Source organism: Schistocerca piceifrons, chromosome 2 (assembly GCF_021461385.2).
Source record: "Schistocerca piceifrons isolate TAMUIC-IGC-003096 chromosome 2, iqSchPice1.1, whole genome shotgun sequence".
Lineage (NCBI taxonomy): Eukaryota > Metazoa > Arthropoda > Insecta > Orthoptera > Acrididae > Schistocerca > Schistocerca piceifrons.
The window spans coordinates 101134541-101162198 of NC_060139.1; the positions used below are offsets into that span (position 1 = coordinate 101134541).

The 27658-nt window shown below is 38.1% G+C and overlaps 1 protein-coding gene across 3 annotated transcripts in view; it reads right to left on the minus strand.

Moving 5' to 3' along the window:
* LOC124777494 overlaps nucleotides 1-27658 on the minus strand; it is a 253609-nt gene that overhangs the window by 142967 nt on the left and 82984 nt on the right. For all 3 annotated transcript variants that reach the window (XM_047252933.1, XM_047252932.1, XM_047252931.1), the window contains exon 9: nucleotides 15949-16127. In XM_047252933.1, the coding sequence (XP_047108889.1) occupies nucleotides 15949-16127 (179 nt within the window). The remainder of the gene's footprint in view (nucleotides 1-15948; nucleotides 16128-27658) is intronic.

The window sequence follows — 27658 nt, forward strand, 5'->3', positions numbered from 1 at the left end:
AAGAAAATAGTTAAATATACTCGTAAGAAACCTTGTAACAAACCATGGCTTACTAAGGGTATAAAAATATCTTGTAACCGGAAAAGGGAAATGTATCTGACAGCAAGAAAGAGTAGTGACCCAGAAACTATCAAAAATTATAAAAACTACTGTGTTATATTAAGAAAAGTTATTAAAAAATCCAGGAGTATGTGTATCATGTCTGAAATCAGCAACTCTGATAATAAAATTAAAACAATTTGGAATATTATTAAAAGAGAAACAGGTCAACCAAGAGCAGAGGAAGACAGTATTACCATCAAATTGAATGAAAACTTTATGAACAAAAAGTCAGAAGTTGAAAATATTTTTAATAATCATTTTCTAAATGTTGTGGATATAGTAGGATCCAGGTGTTCATTAGAAGATGCTAGGCTGTTAATGGAAGAGGCCATACCTATGCAATTTGATACAATTGAAATCTCACCCACTTCTCCCTCTGAAATTAGGAAAATAATAAACTTGCTTAAAAGCAAAAACTCACATGGAATTGATGGCATTTCCAGCAAAATACTAAAAGCTTGTTCTCAACAGATAAGTAAGATTCTCAGCCACCCGTGTAATAGCTCTCTGGAACAGGGCATTTTCCCTGATAGACTGAAATATGCTATTGTTATACCTTTGCATAAAAAGGGGGATAGATCTGATGTCAACAATTACCGTCCAATCTCCCTTCTAACAGCTTTATCCAAAATTTTTGAGAAAGTAATGTATTCAAGAGTAGCTTCACATATCTGTAAAAATGAAGTACTAACAAAATGTCAGTTTGGTTTCCAGAAAGGTTTTTCAACAGAAAATGCCATATATGCTTTCACCAATCAAATTTTGAATGATCTGAATAACCGAACACCACCCATTGGGATTTTTTGTGATCTCTCAAAGGCTTTTGATTGTGTAAATCATGAAATTCTGCTAGACAAGCTCAAGTATTGTGGCATGAGTGGGACAGTGCACAAATGGATTAATTCGTACCTAACTGGAAGAGTGCAGAAAGTTGAAATAAGTAGTTCTCGTAACATGCAAAGATCAGCACATTCCTCAAACTGGGGAACTATCAAGAATGGGGTTCCACAAGGGTCAGTCTTGGGTCCTTTGTTGTTCTTATTATATATTAATGACTTGCCATTCTATATTCATGAAGAGGCAAAGTTAGTTCTCTTTGCTGATGATACAAGTATAGTAATCACACCTGACAAACAAGAATTAACTGATGAAATTGTCAATACTGTCTTTCAGAAAATTACTAAGTGGTTCCTTGTACATGGACTCTCACTGAATTTTGATAAAACACAGTACATACAGTTCCGTACAGGGAATGGTATGACGCCATTAATAAATATAGACCTTAATCAGAAGCATATAGCTAAGGTAGAATATTCCAAATTTTTATGTGTGTCCATTGATGAGAGATTAAATTGGAAGAAACACATTGATGATCTGCTGAAACGTTTGAGTTCAGCTACTTATGCAATAAGGGTCATTGCAAATTTTAGTGATAAACATCTTAGTAAATTAGCTTACTACGCCTATTTTCACTCATTGCTTTCATATGGCATCATTTTTGGGGGAATTCATCACTGAGGAATAAAGTATTTATTGCACAAAAGCATGTAATCAGAATAATAGCTGGAGTCCACCCAAGATCATCCTGCAGACATTTATTTAAGGATCTAGGGATATTCACAGTAGCTTCTCAGTATATATACTCTCTTATGAAATTTGTTATTAACAACCAAACCCAATTCAAAAGTAATAGCAGTGTGCATAACTACAATACTAGGAGAAAGGATGATCTTCGCTATTCAAGATTAAATCTAACTTTGGCACAGAAAGGGGTGAATTATACTGGCACTAAAGTCTTTGGTCACTTACCAAATAGTATCAAAAGTCTGACAGATAACCAACAAGTATTTAAGAAGAAATTAAAAGAATTTCTGAATGACAACTCCTTCTACTCCATAGAGGAATTTTTAGATATAAATTAAGAAAAAAAAAATATATTTAAAAAATAAAAAAATAAAAATAAAAAATAAAGGAAAACAAAAAACACAAAAAAATAAAGTTGTTGTATTAACTTAAGTATGTTGTTAAATTAACCTAATTATGTCATGTATTAGAAAATTCGACTCGTTCCACACCATTACTAGTTCCATGGATCATGAATACGATATTTCTATCGTATTCATGATCCATGGAACTAGTATTAATCTAATCTAATCTCTAAATCATTCATGACTGGAACAGGAGACGCAGGAAGTGAGACTGCACACAAAGTTGTATATGCCATACATCATACAGTGGCTCTCAGAGTACAGATGTAAATGTAGACACATGGTTTCAGTCCTTTCATCACTTGTATAACTAGTAGGCATATAAACTCCCACATCTACAAGAACATACACATTCCTTACATGTACCAATTTTACATGGTGGAAGGTACCTAGAATCACTGCTAGTCATTATCTTTCCCATTATACTCACAAATAGAAGGAGCAAAAAATGACTGTCTACACAATTACATACAACCACTGATTTCTATTATCTTGTCTCTGTGATCCTTACACATGATGTACATTGGTGGAAATAGAATCATTCTGCAGTCTGTCGTAAATGCCAGTTCTCTTAACTTTCTCGTTAGCTTCTCATGAAAAGAACTTGTTTCACTCCAAGGAGTCCCATTTGAGTTTACAGAACATTTCCATAATACTCGCTTGTTGACTTATCCTACCAGTAAGAAAGCAGCACACCTCTTGATTACTTTGATTTCTTCCTTTAATCCACTCTGTTGGGGAATCGAAACACTTGAGAAATACTCAACAATGGGTCACGTAAGTATTCTGTATGCAATTACCTTTATAAATAAGCTAAATTTTCCAGAATTCTCCCAGTAAATTGAAATCAACCATTTGCCTTCACTGCACTTAAGTGCTTGTTCCATTCTATGTTGCTCTGCAATGTTACACCCAGCAAATGTTGAACAAATATCACTGTGTCAAGCAACACATCACTAATACTGTATTCATACATTGGAGGTTTTTTTTATCCTTCTCACTTGCATTCATTTACACTTTTCTACTGCCATTTATCACATAAAACAAAAATTCTCCCCAAGTCATCTGGTACCCTCTCACAATTACTCACTGATGACATCTTCCCGTACACTACAGTATCATCAGAACACAATTGCAGATTGTTGTTTATCTTAACTGTCAGATTGTCCATGTAAAATCAAACAGTGCCAGTATGGACTAATGACAATATTATGAGAAGGATAGATTGCTACTCACCATATAACGGGAATGTTTAGTCGCTGATAGGCACAACAAAAAGACTGTCAAACAAGCATACTTTCAGCCAAAAAGGCTTTCATCTGAGTTAGACAACACACACACACACACACACACACGCACGCACACGTGTTCATGTGTGCAACTCTCACACATATGACCACTGTGTCTGGCCTCAGCAACCAGAGACAGTGGTCGTGTGTGTGTGTGTGTGTGTGTGTGTGTGTGTGTGTGTGTGTGTGTTTGTTTGTTTGTTTGTGTTGTCTAATTCGGAAGAAGGCCTTTTTGGCCAAAAGCTTACTTGTTTGACAGTCTTTTAGTTGTGCCTATCTGTGACTCAGCATCTTTGTTATATGATGAGTAGCAACTATTCTTTTCATAGTATTGTTACTTTTCTTAATACTGCCAGAGTGTTTGTGTATATACAGAACAAGAACGGTCCTATAAGACTCTCCTGGAGCACTTGTGATGCTACCTTTTGTACTATCAAATCTTTGAGCCACTCACGCACCATAAAAATTATTCCATATGTTTGGACCTTAATTAACCACTGCGATGGGTGTTAGCTTCATGTCTACCTTGGCTATGATAACGTGTTCACATGTTGTTCATACTAGCTTACTCCCATTCCTATTTTCTTATTCATTATTTGAATTATTCTTGATTTTGTATTTATAACCCTGTACTAACCTGAACAGCCACCACACTTCACTAATTTCCACTGTATCAAACTTCAATCCATCCATCTCTCTTTTTAAATTCTCTAACCTAACTACCTGGTTAAGCGATCTAACATTCCACACTCTGACCCATAAAACACATTTTGTTCTTCTTGATGACAACATCCTCCTGAGTAGACACCACTCACGGATCTGCAAGGGAGAGTATATTTCCTCTGTAATACTTTTGACAAGAGAATGTAATCATTATTAAGCCATGCAGTAGATTTGCATGCCCTCAGGAAATAATGGGTGCAATTTCCTCCTGTTTTCAACTGTTAGCAACGCCATGTTAGCTAAATGTTACGCTATATCAGTGAACCACAAAAAGTCATATTCTCGAAATACTGAAAATGTTGCTGGCCCTCTTCAGGAAACACAGGTTTGTTTACCCTCTCCACAGATAACCACTAAGTTGTAGCTGCACCTACAGTGTGGTTACCTGTATCGCTGAGGCACACATAAGCTACCCCAGCAAGGCCAATGATTCTTGGGTAGGGGAGGGAAATGGGTGGGGGGGGGGGGGGGGAGGGATTATAAACACAGAAAGGTGATACTCACTAAGGTCTGTCACTACTCTTACAGTAACAGTGACAAAATGCCTATCTTCTTTTGAAAAGTTTTAGACTTTTTTATAACATTCGTAATGATTTAGTACTGATAATTTTCAGAGAACTATTTTGGCACTTCCATGCGTATTATCTAAGAAAAAAGCTTCATTTCTCTGGGTGATGTCATGTAAACAAAGTGTCACACAGTCCTACATGATCAGTGCACTTCTTGTGACATCATAAAGCTTTTTCCTACAATCTCACTAAAGGTAAAACATGGGCAGCGAAGATTTTGGCCATAACTCTCAGCTTCGCTGCACTTTTCCTCCAAAGCTACACCACGCTGTCTGAGCAGAAGGAGGAGGGAGAGGAGGAACTGCAAATTAGATCCATTTAAATGGCATTGCAGTCTCACTGCATATAACTAGGTTTTATATTTCAAATTTCTCAATGACACAGATCACAAACAAAACAAATTTTCAGTATTACAAGGGTAAGTCAATTACTATCCGCAAAGTAGTTATAAAATTTTATTGTAATCAAATAGGAAACTTACAAGAACATCATTTTTCAACATAGTCTCCTTGCGTTTCAACGCACTTGGTCCACCATTGTACGAGCTTCCTGGTGCCCTCATACAGAGTGTATACGACCCGGGATAACCGGGAAATCTGGGAAAAACCCGGGAATTTTTTCATCCGGGAGAAAATCGGGAAAAACCCGGGAATTTTTAGGAATTCCGGGAATTTTTCATTGTTTTAGATTTCAGTTAAATTTTTGTAATTTTGACTGCAGAATTGATTCTCTACCAAAGGATGTTATTCTATCCTGCTACTGGAGACTGATACTGCAGCAATAAAATATAAACGAGAGGGGAAAAAAATCAAACTTTAATGGCAAAGGAAATGTGCAATTTACAACAACTAAAAACCATGCACGAACAAGCGTCTGCAAATAGCGAAAATACGTCAAAGGCCGTAGGGGCGGAGACTGTAATTCTTCGTAACAATAAACTACTTGCTATAAGCATGACGTCACAACTGATCACATTAGGTTCGTTTGACCAATTGCCAGCGGTCTGAGCATTTGACTCGCGTATAAGCAGTACCTTCTCCCGCTACTTGAAGTTTGGCTTTTAGCTGCATCGGTAGTAGCAGTAAGCAGCCAGATGCAAACGAGAAAAATTTTTCTCGCGCGCCCTAGCCACCAGATTCACGCTTGCACAGAGTTGTCGTGGGGAGGGGGTTAACCTCCATGAGACCCGTGTTTACGTTAAGTGATTTCGCTGCTTCTCTTCGTGTACAGCTCCCACGTCAAATGAAAACAAAACGGATTTCTGTGGCCGGGAGCTATCAAGTGAATTAAAATACATTCACATAATTATGGAGGGCAAAAAATATATTAATAATTTCAGTTTTCTGATTTTATTTCATTTCTAAGTTAGTAGCATTTATCGCCTTGCAGAACAGTGTAGTTATTTTTGCAAGTTTGCTAATGAAATTTGGCTTTATTAATCTTTCCGCTGAGGCAATCATTTTATTTGAAACGAAGTGTTTCATTCTACAGTCTTGGCTAGTTCCAACTGTTCGCTGAATTTCAAGTGCAATTTCAAGTGCATGTTATCATCTTCTGCCATATATGGCATTATGCCATAATAAAGAACCAAAAATGAGATCATAGAGTGCTGGTACTACAAGAAAATTTACATCCCAAAAACCACAATGAAAAGCTTAATATCAGATGGGACCTACTTCATTGTGAATCTGGAAAAAGCCAGTTTGCACTTCAAGCTGAATTATGCATTTTAGTATGCTTTATGAAATTCCGATGCTCTTTGGAGTATCCTCTGATGCACTGTTTCTTTTATGGTGTAATGTAACCTCTCTTAGTGCTTTATACACACGAACATACGGGCTTCCTACACCACTGCAGTTGCACACGCGCAATAATGCCTGTTTTCTGGCACTCTCTGGCAACTGGTAAATCGAAACTATTTCTAACAGTCTCCGAATAGTATTGCCAACGGTGGTTAGAAAAGCGTTACTTTCAAAGTAAATTTCTTTTTCCACAAGATCAATTATGTTATGTGTGAGAAAGTGGGATGGATATCTAAATCACAGAGCGTTCGAAACTGAACAGTTTGAGGACCAGCCACTTACAAGAATTTCGAGCTGAGACATTTACGTCATAATTTTAAATTTACTGGCACATTTGTGTGATGTGTCTTAAAGTATAACACAAGCAAAAAAAGATCAATATTACATGTGAAAGCTTAGCTTCTGTTGTAGCGTGGTAATCTTACAGACTAACATTATATGTGAAAGCTTGGCTTTCCTTGTAGATATACGGTACTGTGTACATTAATGTAAACCGTTAACTTTTCCTTTTGCGTGTTCTTGCTATTGCTATTGGCTGATTATAACATGTGACCTATGCTCTGAATAGCTGCTGTCATCGGCTGACGAGATCTCGTGGCTTGAGATATGACTCGCTTACAAAAGGACATCGCAACCTCGGTTTCAATGCTCCAGAAACATATGCGCTGTGTTTGGTGCAATTCGAATTTATGCTCCTGTAATATGAAAATATGCAGCGTATATGTTGCTACAAATCAAAGGTCTTTCCAAAACTTCTCTCCTCTTTTTTTTAAAAAAAAAAGTCTCTCCAAAACATAAAGTGTATTTTGGCCCGGGAAAAAGCATTTTTTTTAAACGGGATATCCGGGAGAAATCCAAGAATTTTTTTTTCTTGTCCCCGTATACACCCTGCTCATAAAAGAAGGTACTCAGTTGAGCTGCAAGGCAAGAATGCACCGCTTCATTCAGTGCTTCAACCAAGGCAAATCGATGGCCTCTTAACGCCTTTTTTGAGTGGACCAAACAAGTGAGTCAGAAGGAGCAAGATCAGGACTATATGGAGGATGATCCAGAACTTTAAATTTGAGTTTCTGGAGCGTTTGAGCAGTGTGGGCAGCAGTATGCGGATGGGCATTGTTGTACAACAACACAACACCTTTTGACAACAATCCTCAGCGTTTGCTTCGAATTGCAGACTTTAGCCTCATAGTAAGCACCTCACTGTAGCGAACACTGTTTATTGTTGTGTATCTATCCCCATAATGTTCCAATACTGGACCTTGTGCGTTCCAAAGAACCGTAAGCATCAGTTTTCCTGCGGACGGTTGGGTCTTGAACTTTTTCTTGCACAGCAAATTTGGATGTTTCCATTCCACACTCCACAGTTTACTTTACAGCTTGTAATGATGGATCCAACTTTTAACACCAGTAACGATCCTGTCTAAGAAGTTGTCCCCTTTGTTACCATAGCGATCCAAATGTTTTTTGCAGATCTCCAAGCGTGTTTGTTCATGCACCTATGTGAGTTGTTTTGGGATCCATCTTGCACAAACTTTATGAAACCCAAGCCTGTTGTGGATGATTCCATACGCAGAACCGTGACTAATTTGCATGTGCCACTTCGTCAATAATTACTTGTCTGTCTATGAGAATCATTTCATGTGAACACTCAATGGTTTCTACATTTGTGGCGAAAAACAGTCGTCCGGCTCCTTCATCATGCGTAACACTGTGCGACCATTTCAGAATTTTTCAATCCATTCGTAGACACTCCGTTGCAACAAAACACTGTTCCCGTACTGTACTGAAAGTCTTTGGCCCCTGATACACCTTCTGACCACAAAAAACGGATCACTGAACGTTGCTCTTCTTTGGTGCAAATAGACAGTGGAACAGTCATGATTAACAGCACTGCAGTGATAATGAAACTAACCTATCGGCTTGAAAATTGCAAAGATATAACAACAAATAAACAAAGCATGCATCATCAACGTAAAACGACAGTACTGCCAAATTAAACAAAAATGTGACTAAATTGCGGATAATAATTGACTTACCCTCGTATTTAATTATTTTTGGTACAGTGAAAACAATTTTTGTCCGGTACAAACTGTCAGCATACAGACATATGCAGACAATAACAGATTTTTGCACCGAAGGTGCCACGTAATCGTGATTTATTTAGTTTCATAATCAAAAAAAGGTATTTCACACAAACATGTCAAGCAAAACATTGTAGCACTTTTGCAGCCGCATTATGGAGACGTGAAAACTGCACCAGAGGAAAGCAATGTAAATATCCTGGATAGTTTTAACATAAAAGAATTTGTGATTGAAATGGGAATTACCTTGCAGACCAATCAGTTACATCTGCATACGCATAGGGGCACTTTCAACTTCAAAAGCTCAAAAACATATGTACAATTGATAGTGTCCTCAAAACGGTCAGGAAACTATCTTTGTAACCCTAACTAGACCACAATCAATTCTTCAATCCCAGTGTTTTCTTCAATGGTAATAACGTTAAGGAACTGGACTGTGTCCCTTCCATAACATGATTTTCTTTCTAAATTCATCTGCATCAAATCAGAAAGAAGTAGTTCCACACCTGACAAATCTTACTATGGGCAATGTGCCATCAATTCTGCTTATAATGTGAGGTCTGCAATGCACTCCTGATGTTATAGTTTTCGTTACTGCACTCCTTTTTCCTCCACTAATTCAACAGTAATAAGTTTTAAATTGAAATACCATTCCAGGTTTGCCCTTGACTTAATCAATGTACTCTGCAATAATGTATAAAGTCTCCATAACTCTTCATTCAGTTCCATCGAAAACAGTTGCATGTGACAGTCGAATACTGTGTGCAACATCAGGAACTTTACTAGGCCATTAAATTTTGGGCATGCAGCTGCACAAATAAAATTTCTTCTATTGATATTTCGGCTGCATATTGCCCAGCAAGACTCACTCTGAGGATGGCCGGACAAAACGAGGCTGAAATATCAGTGGAATAAATTTTATTTGGGTGGCTGCCTGCCCAAAATTTAATGGATTATTGATTATGCCGTCAAAAGTTGAAAATGTACAGAAATTTTACTATTTTGACCGCCAATATCTTAATGTACGCATGCCTGCAAATGTAGCACAAAGTGCTTCTTGATGTACTGACCAACGAATCCCATCTGCCGAACATTGTAATTCTTTGCTCTTCCATTGTCAACTAAATCTTTAAATTCCTCCAGGTGGTCAAAGTAAGCTAGAATTGCTTCATGTACATTAAAAGAGGAAAGGAAATGTCTGACAGTACCAACTCGCTGCACAGCAACAGCAAAAATTGATGTTCGTTCTTGTTCTTGTTCCTCCTCCTCCTCCTCCTCCTCCTCCTCCCCCTCCTCCTCCTCATTGTCACCACCGTCTCCTGCCTGTGTTGCTTCATAACCATTTCACTTCCATCAGTTTCAAGTATGGAAGTCAGGACATCATCATAACAACAATGTCCATTTTCAGAAATATCAGTTTTGGTGCTCTATACCTCTTCTGGAGCAAGATTGTCTTCAGCGGCAGCCAGTGTACCACAGCCACCCTTTGTGAAGCAATTAAGCACAGTCTGTTGTGTTATAGAATTCCAGGCAGCAACAAACGTGCATGGCCTGTATACAGCAGAGTCTCACCAATACCATCTCTCAAACAATGAAAATGACTTCCCCAGAATTGCTGCTCTGTATTTAGCTCTAACTGTGTGTATTATGCACATGCTCAGATTATGCAGATGACTTGTCCAGTTCATAGGAAGGAACACAATATTTACATTCCTCAGAAATTACTCCTTGGGAAGCACAGGACATAGGTCAATAACAAGTCCAATTTCTTCCTGCTGCATCCAAATGCCTGAAAAAGTTGTTAAGATTTAAGATGTCTCCAGGATTTGCTGTTGTATTCATAACTACAATGTAGCATTTTCGTGTTACGTGAACACATGGGAGTTAATGGTGCAGGCAACTTTTCACTTGCATCACTATTTACACACAATAGTGCCATTACCCTTTCTTTACTTTTTTCTTTACCTCTGTGGCATTTTTCTTCCTTAACAGAATGTGTTTTTTCCTTAAATGGGGTTTTGCCAGATTATGTTTCATCAGCATTGAAAATGTTATTTGGGCTGATAGCCCTGCGTCAACTGTGGCAATGTAATTTTCATCTAATAGTTTACAATTTCTATGATCAGAGTCTCACTTTCTCCATTTACACTTTGAAAGGACAGATTATGATGTTTTTCAAAATAATTCAAGCAGTTGTTTGAAACACTGAAATTTTCATTGTCAATCTCGAGAGATTTCATAAACCTTCTCTTGCAGTATGTTTCTCTTGCCGGTATCACTACTAGGGAAGTTGAGTTATTGACTATGATATACATATGTGTCAACTGGTTGATCGCTTATTATTTACTGCATCACACAACAAAAAATTTGATCTGTGTGGAATTAAAATAGAAAGAAATCAGAAACTCATTCGAACACGTTAGGAATCACATAAAAACTGGATTTTAGTTTACAAAATATTTCAAGTTTATTCCTTACAAGAGGACTTTTACTTAAAGCACAGTTTGTTAGAAGTGGGGAAAATAACATTGTTCTTACGGGAGTTTCACCAGGACTGATGAAAAATTTCATTAAAAGTGGGATTTCCTTAAATGTGGGTTCATCAATTCGTAGTTTTACTATAGTTATTGGATGAGATTTCTAATGGTTCTAAATAAGAGAAAAAATATTATTTTAGTTTCAACGGGGTAAACAACTGTGATAAACTACTTGAAAGAAATAAGTTGCCTGCATTAGCTGTCATTCATTTCCATTTTCATTGTGTGTCCTATAATGTTCTGACCTTGTCTGTATTGTAACGAATATCACAGCTGCAACTCTCAAATGCAGTGAACCAGATTACCTATGAAATTACATGACTGAAACCAGAAACATATGTAGCCATGGGGTCAAGCATCTTGCTTGAAGATGGCTATGCAGCCGAAACATCATAGTATACGAAATTAAATAAAATTCCAAGCAACTTATGTCTTCCAATATTATTATTACTATTATTATTATTATTATTATTATTACTGTTATCATCATTCTCACTGTCATCTTTTTTTGACTGTCATTGTTCAATAAATCCGATACTTTTTCACTTATTGTAATTAATGAACCAGGATTTCATGACAATTTAACAATTACCCAGTGAAATAAACTATAAAATGACTAACAAGTGCTACAATATGTAGCATATTGTTCTAATGAAACTTTGCCTTGTCAACTAGGGGACTGATGACCTCCGATGCTATGTCCCATAGTGCTCAGAGCCTTGTCAACTGTAACATAGTTTTTATGCATCCAAAACCGAGGAAGTTGACAAAATGAAAACAAACATGTGGCATCGTTCCCATTGTTCCTTTCTTTGCCAATTCTACCATATTCACTTAGACTACATGTTTGAAACCCTTTTATAATACTACATTTCAAATACCTCCAGGTTCTTTGTTACTAGTTCTCACTCTGCTTAAGTTTTATTTCCATACAGTACAGCGTCCAATACAATTCCAGGTTTTTTATTTGATAACTTTTTCCCTCTTGAAGAATACTTTCGTATGTCTCATGTGGTCAACCATCTTGTGTATTATTGAATTTTTGACAGTCAAATTAATTTCCTTCAACTACTGTACCCTCACTAATTTCAAAAAAATAAACAAGCGGGTGGTATAATAGAGACTGGATGGAAAATGTGGAACAGGAACTGAAACATGATACCCCAGCTTACAAACTTTAATTTTTCTTCAGAGTTGGTGTGCAAACATACATAACAGAACTACACTGCCCCACTGCTGTGGCACTATTGGTATGATGGATGTGTCAGGTGAAGGAGGTAAGATGAAGAAGGAAGAGAACAAAGCAAGAGCCAAGACAGAAATGAAGGGAATACGAATATGGTACAATAGAGTGGTCAGCCTAATGCACGCAAGGGTAGCACTGTGATATACAGGGTGTTACAAAAAGGTGTGGCCAAACTTTCAGGAAACAATCCTCACACACAAAGAAAGAAAATATGTTACGTGGACATGTGTCCGGAAGCTTACTTTCCATGTTAGAGCTCATTTTATTACTTCCCTTCAAATCACATTAATCATGGAATGGAAACACACAGCAACAGAACGTACCAGTGTGACTTCAAACATTTTGTTACAGGAAATGTTCAAAATGTCCTCCGTTAGCGAGGATACATGCATCCACCCTCCGTCGCATGGAATCCCCGATCGCTGATGCAGCCCTGGAGAATGGCGTATTGTATCACAGCCGTCCACAATATGAGCACGAAGAGTCTCTACATTTGGTACCAGGGTTGCGTAGACAAGAGCTTTCAAATGCTCCCATAAATGAAAGTCAAGAGGGTTGAGGTCAGGAGAGCGTGGAGGCCATGGAATTGGTCCGCCTCTACCAATCCATCGGTCACCGAATCTGTTGTTGAGAAGCGTACGAACACTTCAACTGAAATGTGCAGGAACTCCATCGTGCATGAACCACATGTTGTGTCGTACTTGTAAAGGCACATGTTCTAGCAGCACAGGTAGAGTATCCCGTATGAAATCATGATAACGTGCTCCATTGAGCGTAGGTGGAAGAACATGGGGCCCAATCAAGACATCACCAACAATGCCTGCCCAAACGTTCACAGAAAATCTGTGTTGATGACGTGATTGCACAATTGCGTGCAGATCCTCGTCAGCCCACACATGTTGATTGTGAAAATTTACAATTTGATCACGTTGGAATGAAGCCTCATCCGTAAAGAGAACATTTGCACTGAAATGAGGACTGACTCATTGTTGGATGAACCATTTGCAGAAGTGTACCCGTGGAGGCCAATCAGTTGCTGATAGTGCCTGCACACGCTGTACATGGTACGGAAACAACTGGTTCTCCCGTAGCACTCTCCATACAGTGACGTGGTCAATGTTACCTTGTACAGCAGCAACTTCTCTGACGCTGACATTAAGGTTATCGACAACTGCACGAAGAATTGCCTCGTTCATTGCAGGTGTCCTCGTCGTTCTAGGTCTTCCCCAGTCGCGAGTCATAGGCTGGAATGTTCCGCGCTCCCTAAGACGCCGATCAATTGCTTCGAACGTCTTCCTGTCGGGACACCTTCGTTCTGGAAATCTTTCTCGATACGAACGTACCGCGCCACGGCTATTGCCCCGTGCTAATCCATACAGCAAATGGGCATCTGCCAACTCCGCATTTGTAAACATTGCACTGACTGCAAAAACCATGTTCGTGATGAACACTAACCTGTTGATGCTACGTACTGATGTGCTTGATGCTAGTAATGTAGAGCAATGAGTCGCATGTCAACACAAGCACCGAAGTCAACATTACTTTCCTTCAATTGGGCCAACTGGCGGTCAATCGAGGAAGTACATTACATACTGACGAAACTAAAATGCGCTCTAACATGGAAATTAAGCGTATCTGGACACATGTCCACATAACATCTTTTCTTTATTTGTGTGTGAGGAATGTTTCCTGAAAGTTTGGCCATACTTTTTTGTAACACCCTGTACAAGGGGTTAGGGAGGGGGGCCTGGATATAGATAGATAGACAGATAGATAGATAGACACAGATACACAGAGTGAGGCACAGACAAACCATTAGGTTGAGTTGGTGATGAAGTACCACGCTGGGAATGGTGGGAAGAAATTTGGGAAAGCTATTCCTGATTTCAGGACATGGTAAAAGCTAGCCAAAGTTCTGATGGAGGATGTGATTTAGCCATTCCAGTAAAAGATGATCTTGTAATTTAGTGGCAATGGTTGCAGTTTTACTAGTATGGGATTGTGATATCTCCATAGTTGGGTGAGGCCTGCTTCCAGCAAGGCAACTAAAAGTCTCTACCCATCAATCCTTCAACAAGTTACTCATAAAATTATAGCCTCCAAATATTCCACAATACCTAATGAAACCCACAACTTTCTGGATTAAAGGACAGTAACAAATATTTTCTAAATTCCTCACTCTCTAACAATTGTTTTTCACGTGAGCAGATAGCAGAATATCTGCATTCAAATATCTGCCCTTCCCCATGACTTTTGGAACAAAAGACTGGCAGAAACAATTGGTGGATTCCTCATCATTTACAGTTGTAATGCACAGTACTGTGCATATAAAGAAAAGGGAAATGAGAGGTTGACAACAGTGCCTTTGTAAATAAACCACCCAGTAACATCATTCTGGCGCACCTGTCTGCACCATGCACTTCAGGGTACATTCAGAACATTTAAAGATAATCTTCTTGGTAATGTGTGTATGGATTTGGCTATTTTACAACAGTAGAGTTCATAATAGCTGACTTAACGCAAAAACAGTAAGTACTACATTAACAAGCAATATATAAATATATCATAAAAAAATGCCACCGTAGCTGTACCTTGAGAATGTCTTTATTCTATCACATGACTAGTTTCGGCAACACATTTCCGCCATCCTCAGGCCCCACCACTGCCAAAAGAATATTTGATTTCCTTGCCGCATTTACAGCGGGATGCTTGTTACTAGCACACGTGGGCTAGCCTTCATTAGGAGCTTATACTCGACACCGTGTTGTCTCCAATGGGTATTGGAGACAACACTATATCAAGTATAGGCTCCTGATGAATGCTAGCCCATGTGTGCTAGTAGCAAGGATCCCACAATAAATGCACCAAGGAAATGAAGTTCTCTTTCGGCAATGATGGGGCGCAGAGGATTGCAGTAATGTGCCTCCAAACTACTCTTTAAACTGCCTTCTGACTTACACGTCATTCACATCACCACCTCACCACCTCTGCTGGAACACTGAGATGATGATAAGAGAGAGAGAGAGTTTGTTTGTGTGTGTGTGTGTGTGGGGGGGGGGGAGGGGGGGGGGGGGGCATGAAAGCATATGCGCACCTGTTCAGCTGAATTTACACCATAAATTTTACCCAAATGCTTAACCGTAGCAACATAACCACTGGCAGATTTGTTTACATTACCATAACTGATAAGGAAACACAAGGGTTAGCAATTTCTGAAATCTTGAGAATTACATAGAACAAGAACTAAATAAAAGCATAAGCTTGACTGAAGACTGCATCTTACAATTTACCATTCAAAACAGTATCTATCTGTATCTCCAGTCTATTATTTCATAAGCCTGTTAATAGAGAATAACTAATATTACTATACAACCATTAGTTATATAGTTACATAACCCATTAGGAAGTGGCATAAACATTATACCCAAAGGATCTATAATAATTTATTAACAGTTATATCACAAAATTTGAGTTAGACACAAGAAAAGAAGCATCAAGCAGGTATCCACATCCAGTTACACACAAATATTAAAAACTGTAAATTTCGTAATAAAACATTACTCTATGAATATGTACACAAACTGAAGCATGTGAGTTCTCACAATATTTACCTCTCCTTTTTTGTAACAGCAAATGTTACACTGTCTTCCATTTCACTTTCATTTGATGTATCGTTAACACTTCCTGACTGTCGCACACATTCCAACCATTTCTGAACCATGAACAAGACTTTACTGTCTTGCAACACTGTTTTATTTGGAATTGGCAGCTTCACTAGTGTTTGAAGTATCTGAGGAGAAAAAGCAATGGCAAAATATTACATATTTCTGCAAATAAACTGACAAGGATCATGCAAATAAATTAATATCCTCATCACCCCGAAATCTATTACTGCAGACACACACTCAAATCGACGTAACAAAAGTTTATTTCATTTACGTCTATTTAAGCTCAAAATATTTGTATATGGTAAATGGTATATAAACCTAGAATGGTTGATGGAAGTAAAAAACTTGTTATGCACCATACAGAAAAGTTCTACATATTATGTCAGCAGGTGTGTACTGGAATCTAAAATATTCCAGCTGAATTAATATTATGCACATTTTTGGAAATCAAAAAAATTACATTATCACTAGTTTGTAACAAGCAAACGGAAATCGTTCTGATGTTGGGCCATTCATTTAAACTTAAAAATACATTAATCGGTGGTCATCAAACTGAAAATATTTCTCAAAAAAGCTCACATGTTGCAACAAAGAGATTTTTAAATTTTGTAAAAGCATTTACAGAGCAATAAGGGACTTGTAAAAATCAGTCTGAAGACATGCAGTAACTGGGTTCTGCACCTTCCCTTTCATTATCACTACAACGGTTTCTAAAGAGCACTTTACATATATAGTTCTCGACAAACTCAACAGTTTACTGTGACCTCAAGAAAAATAATAAAACAAAAACCCAACATCTGGCTCTTAATTGTAAAAAGCAAATCATTGTGAATTAGTGCCTCTTGATCTGTTCAATGATGTAACTGTAGTTTTGGAATTCACTAGTCAAAACCCAAAAGGAATTTTCTTCAAAAACAACATTTCTCAAGTTTTTCATTATTGTTTAATCCAAAAATGGCCTTCATCTTACTTGGTTGGATTGTGTTCTTGAGAGACATGATACCATAGTTTCATTGTTCCCTCACGAAATGAATACATCCATCAGGTATAAAATGTGGCTACATGGTAAGCCCTTCATGCAGCAATGTCACAAATACCATTATCTCAGTTTGAGAGTAATTGTTATTGCAGTGACATGTTATTTTGCACTCTAGCAAAGTTTGTCTAATGTTTCTTCATAATTTATACTACTTGCTGTTAATGCAATACACGTATATAAAATGACTGTTCAAATGTTACATTGTGATCGCTTTTCGGGATCTTGGCAAACAAGATGTCAGGTGAATGAGTTAATGACCTGAATAGCTTTTGCTACAAATACTAAGCCACAAAAGAGGTTTCTAGATTCACTATCATGAAAATATATCTCCTTTTAATTGTAAGTTAGGATACTGGCACAAACTGTGCGCATCACAAAAATGCTGCTCTCTACGTGCAACTAAACTACATAACTAGTACAATGGAAAAGCAAGGACAATAGGGGATCTGACACCCCTATAATGTGGAGGAAACAAATTAACTATACAAATGACTGTTTATTCTACAGGATTCTACTGCTCTGCTTATGTAAATGAGAGGAAATGGATTGCTGAGAATACTGGTGTTCCATCTACTGTCAACCTGTACCCATCATGAAAAAACAACTGTCCCTGTTCTTCCTATCTCCTCAGACACCCTTGATTCCAATGTGATGAAGTAAAGAAACTGTATAAACCAAATCACAAGACACCTGTGTGTCCAGTGAACATTCAACAGAGCTGTATAGTCACCAAACATGAACTAAATGACATAATTACTGATCTAGGCTCACACCTTCAACATTGGTGTCTTCTTATAATGATGTGAAAGTATCCATCCAAGTTTCATAACAAACAGCACTGGAGACTTTCTTCATAAAAAAAAAAAAGACAAACTTTGCTGCGAGTGAGTGTGTTTTCAATTTGTGTGCAGATGATGTTTAATGAAGACTCTAAATACAGCATACAGTGATGACAAATAGAGGTTGTACAATGCTGCACAAATTAAGATGACACATCACATCAAAATTTACAACAACTGTTTCATTGCATAAATTTTCATTTGAAAGCTGCTGCTGTGTTACTTAAGTCTCCAACAAGGTTATCCGAAGTACTGTCGCTTCCTTTGTGTGACCATTAGCTAGATGAAGTCGTAGCATTATTACAAGTGGCAATGGTCTTTGAGACAACAATCTGTGCTAGGTGTCAGAAATCATTTATTGGGTTCATTAACAGGGCCATTCAAAACATGCCTACCACTGCTACAAATTACGTATGGGTTTACGCGAAATATTTTTGAAGACAATAATTTATGTATCTTTTTCAGACATCCCCTGACTCAGTGAAATAAAAATCTAGTACCGCACATTTCTGTGTCCTCATATATATGAAATCTGGTGAAACATGCGCAATTTTAAAAAAGTTTGTAGAGTTAAGAAAAAGAAGCATTGGCTTCTTTCTAGTCAAGGCTGGAAACTTTCCTTGGCAATAGATAATAACTTTTGGAGACTATGCTGAAAACTTATCAAAGAATGGAATGCAAAATGTCTGAAAATTAATTTCCTCCATTAGCATTATAACATCAATCCTACAAATCTTGCCAAAGTAGCACCAACAGATCTGAACTCTCAATAAATGTTACCAGAGTGCTGGAAACAGTACGTTGGACAATTTTTGTTGCACGCATTACAGCAGGATATACACTGTAGAATAATTTTTGCCAATAATTAGTTAATAACTACAATTATATCTTCAAAAAGCAAAGCAATTTGAGAATTTCATGGTAACTTTTACATGTAGCAGGCAAAAATACACACACAATTGGCACTATCACTAAAATATGAAAAAAATCATTGAACTTTGTAGCCAGTATTAGCAAACATATTCTATAGAGTATTCTTCATGTATTCCTATGGTGTCTTGCCAGGGAATCCCTAACTTCTCAGCCAATATAAAGCCATGATATTTTGCTTCCCACAGAGCAACATCCTTGTGAAATGTCTGTCTTCAACCCTATTGTAAAATTTCCTACATATTTAGGAAACATCACAGGTCAAATTTAACTATGTACAAGTGTAGGACTATTCACATGAGCAAGTGCGGAACCCATGCAACATTACGTAGCAAACAACATACAAATATCTTCCACACCTCCAAATCTGAACATTGGTTAAGACGTTTTCATACGAAAATGATTACAGACAGACAGCCTGTGCAGTTACATCATCTGAACTGTGTGATAGAAAACTCCCTACATATTTACACTATTGGCCATTAAAATTGCTACACCAAGAAGAATTGCAGATGATAAACGGGTATTCATTGGACAAATATATTATACTAGAACTGACATGTGATTACATTTTCATGCAGTTTGGGTGCATAGATCCTGAGAAATCAGTTCTCAGAACAACCATCTCTGGCCGTAATAACGGCCTTGATACGCCTGGGCATTGAGTCAAACAGAGCTTGGATGGCGTGTACAGGTACAGCTGCCCATGCAGCTTCAACACGATACCACAGTTCATCAAGAGTAGTGGCTGGTGTATTGTGATGAGCCAGTTGCTCGGCCACTATTGACCAGACGTTTTCAATTGGTGAGAGATCTGGAGAATGTGCTGGCCAGGGAAGCAGTCGAACAGGACCTGCAACATGTGGTCGTGCATTATCCTGCTGAAATGTAGGGTTTCGCAGGGATCGAATGAAGGGTGGAGCCACGAGTCGTAATACATCTGAAATGTAAAGTCCACTGTTCAAAGTGCCATCAATGCAAACAAGAGGTAACCGAGACACGTAACCAATGGCACCCCATACCATCACGCTGGGTGATACGCCAGTATGGCGATGATGAATACACACTTCCAATGTGCATTCACCGTGATGTCGCCAAACCTGGCTGCGACCATCATGATGCTGTAAACAGAACCTGGATTCATCCGAAAAAATGACGTTTTGCCATTCGTGCACCCAGGTTTGTCGTTGAGTACACCATCGCAGGCGCTCCTGTCTGTGATGCAGCGTCAAGGGTAACCGCAGCCATGGTCTCCGAGCTGATAGTCCATGCTGCTGCAAACGTCGTTGAACTGTTTGTGGAGATGGTTGTTGTTTTGCAAACATCCCCATCTGTTGAGTCAGGGATCAAGACATGGCTGCATGATCCATTACAGCAATGCAGATAAGATGCCTGTCATCTCGACTGCTAGTGATACGAGGCCGTTGGGATCCAGCACGGCATTCCGCAATACCCTCCTGAACCCACCGATTCCATATTCTGCTAACAGTCAATGGATCTCGACCAACGCGAGCAGCAATGTCATGATACAATAAACCACAATCGCGATAGCCTACAATCTGACCTTTATCAAAGTCGGAAACATTATGGTACGCATTTCTCCTCCTTACACGAGACATCACAACAACGTTTCACCTCACCAGGAAACGCTGGTCAACTGCTGTTTGTGTATGAGAAATCGGTTGGAAACTTTCCTCATGTCAGCATGTTGTAGGTGTCGCCACAGGTGCCAACCTTGTGTGAATGCTCTGAAAAGCTAATCATTAGCATATCACAGCATCTTCTTCCTGTCGGTTAAATTTCACGTCTGTAGCAATTTTAATGGCCAGTAGTGTAGTAAATATCACTGGTAAAACTTAGCTTCATACAATGATATTCATGTGAGCACTTGTGGAGACCTAGGCAACACTGTATATCAATCAACATAAAAATAACATCCAGCCCTTTAAATTTGCGTAACAGTTAAGAAGTTTTCATATGAACAAATGAATAAAGGCAGACAGCATGTACAGTTACATCACCCAAACCACATGCTGGTAATTTCCCTCTCGCATTTTGCTCCTGGTTTGGATCACATCGTACATTCTAGCTTTATTAAAATTCTCTCCTATTATTTGTCCTACATTTCTTTATTAATTTTGTCTCTTACACCCTACAGGTCCAGTACCTGAAACACCTTTTAAAATTAATCATTTTTCCTTACCTTCTAATCTTTCTACCTCTCTTTTTCTTTTTTTCTTTGCACTGAACATGTTTTTCTTTCATCCTTTCCAATTTTTGTATATCTCTTCCCTCTATTTTCTTTGTAGCAGGGTTACTCCTGAAAGTTTTGAGGAGGACTAGTGAGCTCATCAAAATATGTAGTCTGGCTTTCTATATGAGTATCTGTCACCTAACCTCGCATCTTGAGCCATTAATAGACAGTTGCACCAGTATTACTACAAACAACCCTTCCGTCAGTAGTGTTCTACACTTTCTTGTTCATTTGTACCTCATAGCCTGTGGTGTAGTCTGGTACCAAATCGTTTTATTTTTTACAATCTTGTGTAGTCTTTAAATCGCTTACTGTGTAAGGCAGTTTTGCTACATGCCATAACTCTTGACACAGGACAAATGGCGAGGTATAATTGAGTCAGAAAGTACACTCTTAACATTGTATGCTGTAAAACTCAAAGTTCAGGAAAGATGCCCTTTGTAATTTATTTGGATGGGCAAGTAGGGAAGAAAGCCAGCCTCCTCCTCGAACAGAAAGGGTTCTTTGCATCAATAAATTAATTATCTGTGCTCCTCAGACACGTGAAAAATGCTGCTCAGCCTAATTCTGACAGAGTGAATAACCTCAAAAATTTATTTTCAAGAATTTATGGTCCATATGTATTTTACAATCACCCTAATCTCATTGCAAGGTGAAAAACTGGATTTGTCAGCTAATATTGGCTGGTAATATGAGGAAAATATCTTTCCCTTTTGGTGTTTTGACTGGAGTACAGAAATCAACATTCTATTTCTGAAAACTACATTAACACCTTCAGAATAAACTGAGCAATGATTTCAAAATTGTCATTAAAATTCACTGTAAATCAACGTAACTGACAGATCATCCAATGTTATAAAAGGTGAAGATGACCTGATTCTAGATTATGATCTAAGCAATTCAGTGTGACTTGACAAAGGAGTCACTGACAATGTATTAAAATACCTATCACAATATTCAAATGGACAATACTCTACAGCTATGCGGGAAGTATTGCAAGAAAATAACACACTGCTGCAAAACTAAGTAAGATTAAATAACTGCAATTTCAAAGAGTGGTTTCTCCTTAATCACCTGAGTGGTTTGCTACAACATCAAAACTAAGAATTATGGTTTGTTTTTCTGCATTATCGAATACCTCCCTCTGTAACAGAAAGGGTGGATTCTTAACAGTTCTGCTACATTCAAAATTTCCTGAAATCAACAAGAAAATCATTGAGTTGTAAGCCACAATAAGAAATCTTTTCAGTAACAGGTAAATTACAAAGTTAAACATGATTCAACAAAAGGGACCTGAAAGAAAAGAGCCCTGCTTTGGAGCATGTTGATTTCAGCAACTATAAGTTAAAGTTTCTTTGTCAATAATATAATGTAATGTCTTAGAAAATTCTCATTTTATTCACAATGTTTGTCTTAAAAAAATGAATGCACACAAACTTGTAAAATGTCCAAAGCAATTATGTCCAAAAACTGTAAACAAATAATAAGTATAGATAACAACTCATCAAATAGTTAATACATTGAGGTGTCGACAGGTACTTAAACAAGACTGAGAGCAGAATGAAATTTCACTCTGCAGCAGAGCGTGTGACGATTTCCGACTTCCTGGAAAATAAAATCTGTGCACTGGGATGGTACTCAAACCTGGGACCTTTGCCTTTTGTGGACAAATACTCTACCAACTGAGCAATTCAAGTACGATCCACAATCTGCCCTCACAGCTTTATTTCCGCCAGTATGTTATCTCCTACCTTCCAAACTTCACAAAGGTTCTCCAGCACAGCTTGCGGGACCTTCACTCCAGGAAGAAGGGATACTGAGGAGACATGGCTTAGCCACAACATGGTGGAATGTTTCTAGAATGAATCTCAAATCAGCTTGGCAAAATAAGGATGCGCAACAAGTTTTTTTTCCATTTAGATGAAAGACCCTCGATAAAGCCAGCAACATTTATGAAACATCCTCAATAAAGTCAACAACATTTGCAGCACATGGGATCATCTGTTCAGTCAGCTGAAATCTACTGATGAAAATCATTCACCTTCACTGCAGTTTTCAAAATTTTCTTCCGGGAAACATAACAGTGATTCTTAATAAGAATATTCATTGCAATGCCATGACATGCATGCAGATTGCAGGTTTTCACATACTAGCATTTTTACAAAATATTTGTAATTTTCTTCAAATGATGCTAAGTTCATTAGTAAAATTATGTGCTGATGAATGATGAACACGTCTGAGTGGGTACCATAATCACCTGCTAAAACACATCATTTCATGTAAAATGAGCAAATTTTAAAAACCTATTTTGGTTCCTGGATATTTGTTGTTAAAATTTGAATAAATTTTGCATACATGGACTAAAATCAATAAATTTCTGACAACTGTTTTTTCCTTGTGCTTACCACATTTTTCATGTATGTCCATCATTTTAGTAAAAATTTATTACTGAGTCAATTATGTTACATTTCAGTTTTTTCTCTCTTCTGTGGTTTGGTTCTGAAAGCAGATCATGACATGGGGATAGCCAGCAATTGAATTTGTTTGATGTGTGTAGCTTGATGTTAACAATTCTATATGTTATCAACAACAAAGCCCATATCAGCAGCTTTTCATCTACCATCTTTTCCAACATAGTTTCTTTTCTGAAACTTCAATGTCTAAAACAATTTTCCATTTTCTTTTTTACACTTTTCTCAATTTTTGAAGTTTTAACTTTTGCATACCCAGGCATTATATATACGTCATTTCACAGGTAAGCACTCTATGTCTGCGAAAGTAACATTTGAAGTCTTTAATACTACTACTTTTCGTAATTCTGTCATGTCTGCTTTGTCAGTTTGCTCAACGTATTTATCAGTATCACTAACATCATTGCTATCATACAATGTTTTATGACAAGATACATCTAACATTTCTGCTGGTTTTAGATTTACGACTTGGCTTTTACGTACAGTGACTACACTTATGTTTTTGTACAGATTACAACATTTTTTTGGTAGGGATTACAACTTTTTGTAGAAATTCCTATTTATTAATAAACTTTTAAGATGAAGACAAATTATCCCAACATCACCACCCTCTTTTCCTGTTTGTAATTCCAACTGATTCCTTCTTCATATAAATTACTTAAATTTTATGTAGTTCTCTTTTGAATACAGCTTGTTAGGCGAGATGCTGTCTGTGTACTTATCACTGGACTTCTCTCTCATTATGGAAAATTCTAATATATCTTCTTACAAACTCTAACAAGGGAATGGTTCTATAAGACATGTGGAAACCTAACCCCCCCCCCCTTTTTTTTTCTACACAGGAAGAACACAATGAAAGAAATTCACTGTCAAAGTTTTAGCTGCAAAGAGACACTGCAAGAATTAAAAAGAGAGAGAGAGAGAGAGAGAGAGAGAGAGAGAGAGAGAGAGAGAGAGAGAAAGAGAGAAGAAGAAGAAGAAGAAGAAGAAGAAGAAGGCTGAAAATTGTCAAATTTGTAGCGTGCCAGGCAACAGTAGAAATGTATATCCCCTACTGGCACTTTGACAACTGCGCAGGCGCAACTAGATACAAACACAGCTGAGGTCGGCAGTACAGGGCCCTCCAAATTGCATCTCACATGAACATTGCTAATTTCCAGGCTTTGTTGACCTGCTACGCAGGTTCTAGAAATCGTAAAGAATACGAAGTCACAAAATTACTAAGTTTATGTCACGTAAATGTGTAGAGCAGCTGCCAGTGACAGACAATGCCATAGAGAAATTCATAGCTGATGTAAAGACGAAACTTGCTGTTATCCCTGCAACTGCTGCTTACAACACTGATCAGTCAGGCTTTGTGAAAGAACTGTGTGCACACCACACTTTATTATGCCAGTGATAAGTATGAGTGGTTTACTGTTTCTGCAGATGTATATCTGTCTTCAAGAGCCACAAGGCAAATTAGGACCAAAAATAAAAATGTACTATTCAGTTGCAAAAATCTTTTAATCGACATATCAAAATCTGGAAAAATGGGAAAGAATAAGTTTCAACATTTCGTTTGAAACGTATTCCTACCAGCTGCAGAAACTAATTCATTGCTTTTCTTCCACTCATGGTCTGGACACAAAAAATGCCTCTGTTTTTGCAGCAGATGGCGAAAAATTTGTAGATGTAATTTGGATTTTGCCTGCAACTACTAGTGCGATTCAACCTCTCAATAAAGAATTTTTTCGAAAGTGGAAAGCATTTTTCAGGAAATTGTCAGACAACAGTGAAACAGTATTCTTAAGCTCCAGTCATTTTCTTTGCCACACTTTACGAATTTGATCAAGTATGCATGGCATGCAGCACAATATGCAGAACAACAGCTGGAACCATTTCTGAATCCATCCCAGCTCTGTCTAAATAAAATTAGTGGTTACTGCGAAGTGCCTGACTGCATCAATTTTTCTTTTGGCAGGTGTGCCTGGTACAAGAAAAATGTTTGTTTTTGTTGTTCAATAGACACTTCGCATTTTTGTGACAACTACAGGAAATAAACAAAGAATTGTTTCTCTGATAGTCAAATGTACAACATTCATACATACAGCCAACTTACAAGGAAAGGAGAGATGCAGATGCAATTCCATGTAAAGTGCACGATCTCCACGCATGTCACACTTCCATACAAAATGAGAGCCTTAAAATTCTTCCTTCCCTGTGCCATTTTGCATACTCCGTCAAGAACAGTGCGTTCGCCATGCAAAATAATACTCACTGAATAGCAAAGTTTCACATTGTGGCTCTAACAAGATAGAGTTTAAAAACTAATAACACAGTGTTCATAGGCAGTATTTGCTACCTCGTGTTCTCTTCCGTTCCCTCTAGTATAAACGATTCTATCCATTTACAAGCAAATGGTAGTGAATTTTCTGCAAATGCTCATTCGCAGGTGTTCGTTTCCATTTGTTCCATTGTAAACCAGGCTTTATATATGTTTAAAATTGGTGTCTGTGAACTCAGGATAATTCCAATATGCAGCACTGTGTGAGTGATTCACTTAGCTGAGCACTAGGTGGGCAGGGCTGTTCAAACAGCTTTTATAAGCAGTTCTTTGTGCAGCAAAAATGCGTAACTTCAACATTTTTTTACAAAATACTTGCAGTGCTGCTTAACAGCTAAACCTTTGTCAGTGCATTTCTTTCACTGTCTTCTTCGTGTGCAAAAAATTTCAGGGTAGGTTTTGACACGTGTTACTGGACCATTCCATTGTAAGTTCAAACAATCTTACCACATAAATAATTTCATCTCTGCAGTGTACAGATCTAAAAAGACATTTGTTTTTCATCAGTATTCTGGTGTAAATATAAATAATTTTTTCATCAGTATACTTTTTAGATATATTAACATAAAACTTCTACAATACTTAGAATTTCACATCAGACAATTGTGAAATAAATGACACTGTAGATATACAGACACATTCAAAAGTAAACTCTGTAAATATAACACATCATTCATTATTCCATCCAAAAAAAAAAAAAGCACAGTTAAGTGTTGCTGTACAGGTAGCTCTGCATCCTGGATTCTCCATTGATTGATTCTGCAGAAGTTAGTTAATTCTTGTGTCATGTCAGTCAAAACAGGCCACTTCCTCAGATGTGAATGATGCCTGTACCCAATTCTTATGTTTCACAAATAAAATATTATTTAACAAAAATAATAATGACACTGAAAACAACAAAAAAATTCCAAAAAATATTTTCAAAAACATCTAAACAATAATATTTTTATGTAACTGTATAAAAAAAGATTTAACATTTCCAATATAGCAGGGAAAATACAATAAGGAGAAAAAATTCCATTAATTTTGTGATTCTTGAGTTTCTCCCAGCGTATCTGATAGTCAAAATATTCACGGGTGTGCTGCCGGTCTATAGAGTCCAACGGGCACAATATTTTGGCGATCATACATGTCGCCATCATCAGGTGAACTGACGGACTGAGCTCCTGTGAACGTGCCGGCACGGAGATCCGTACGCTATGGCTGCTCAGAGGGAACTGGGTTCGGTCGCGGCGGTGGCCGATTTAAATACCCTCCGCCCGCGGCGCGCTCCTTCCGCCGTCCGCACCCCGTGCCACAGTCGCGCGGTGGAACAGATTGCAACGGCGTCTGAGATGACGTCGGTGTGATGGCTCTGTCCGCCGTGGTCGTCACAACTATACGTTTGCTCGAGCAAACGTATAGTTGTGACGACCACAGCGGACAGAGCCATCACACAGACGTCATCTCAGACGCCGTCGCAATCTGTCCCACCGCGCGGCCGTGGCGCGGGGTGCGGACGGCGGAGGGAGCGCGCCGCGGGCGGAGGGTATTTAAATCGGCCGCCGCCGCGACCGAACCCAGTTCCCTCTGAGCAGCCATAGCGTACGGATCTCCGTGCTGGCACGTTCACAGGAGCTCAGTCCGTCAGTTCACCTGATGATGGTGACATGTATGATCGCCGAAATATTGTGCCCGTTGGACACTATAGACCGGCAGCACACCCGTGGATATTTTGATCCATTAATTTTATTTTCGTAAGTAACAGCCCTGTAACGAGAATTATTTTGGAAACAATTAGGAATTATCTCTTTA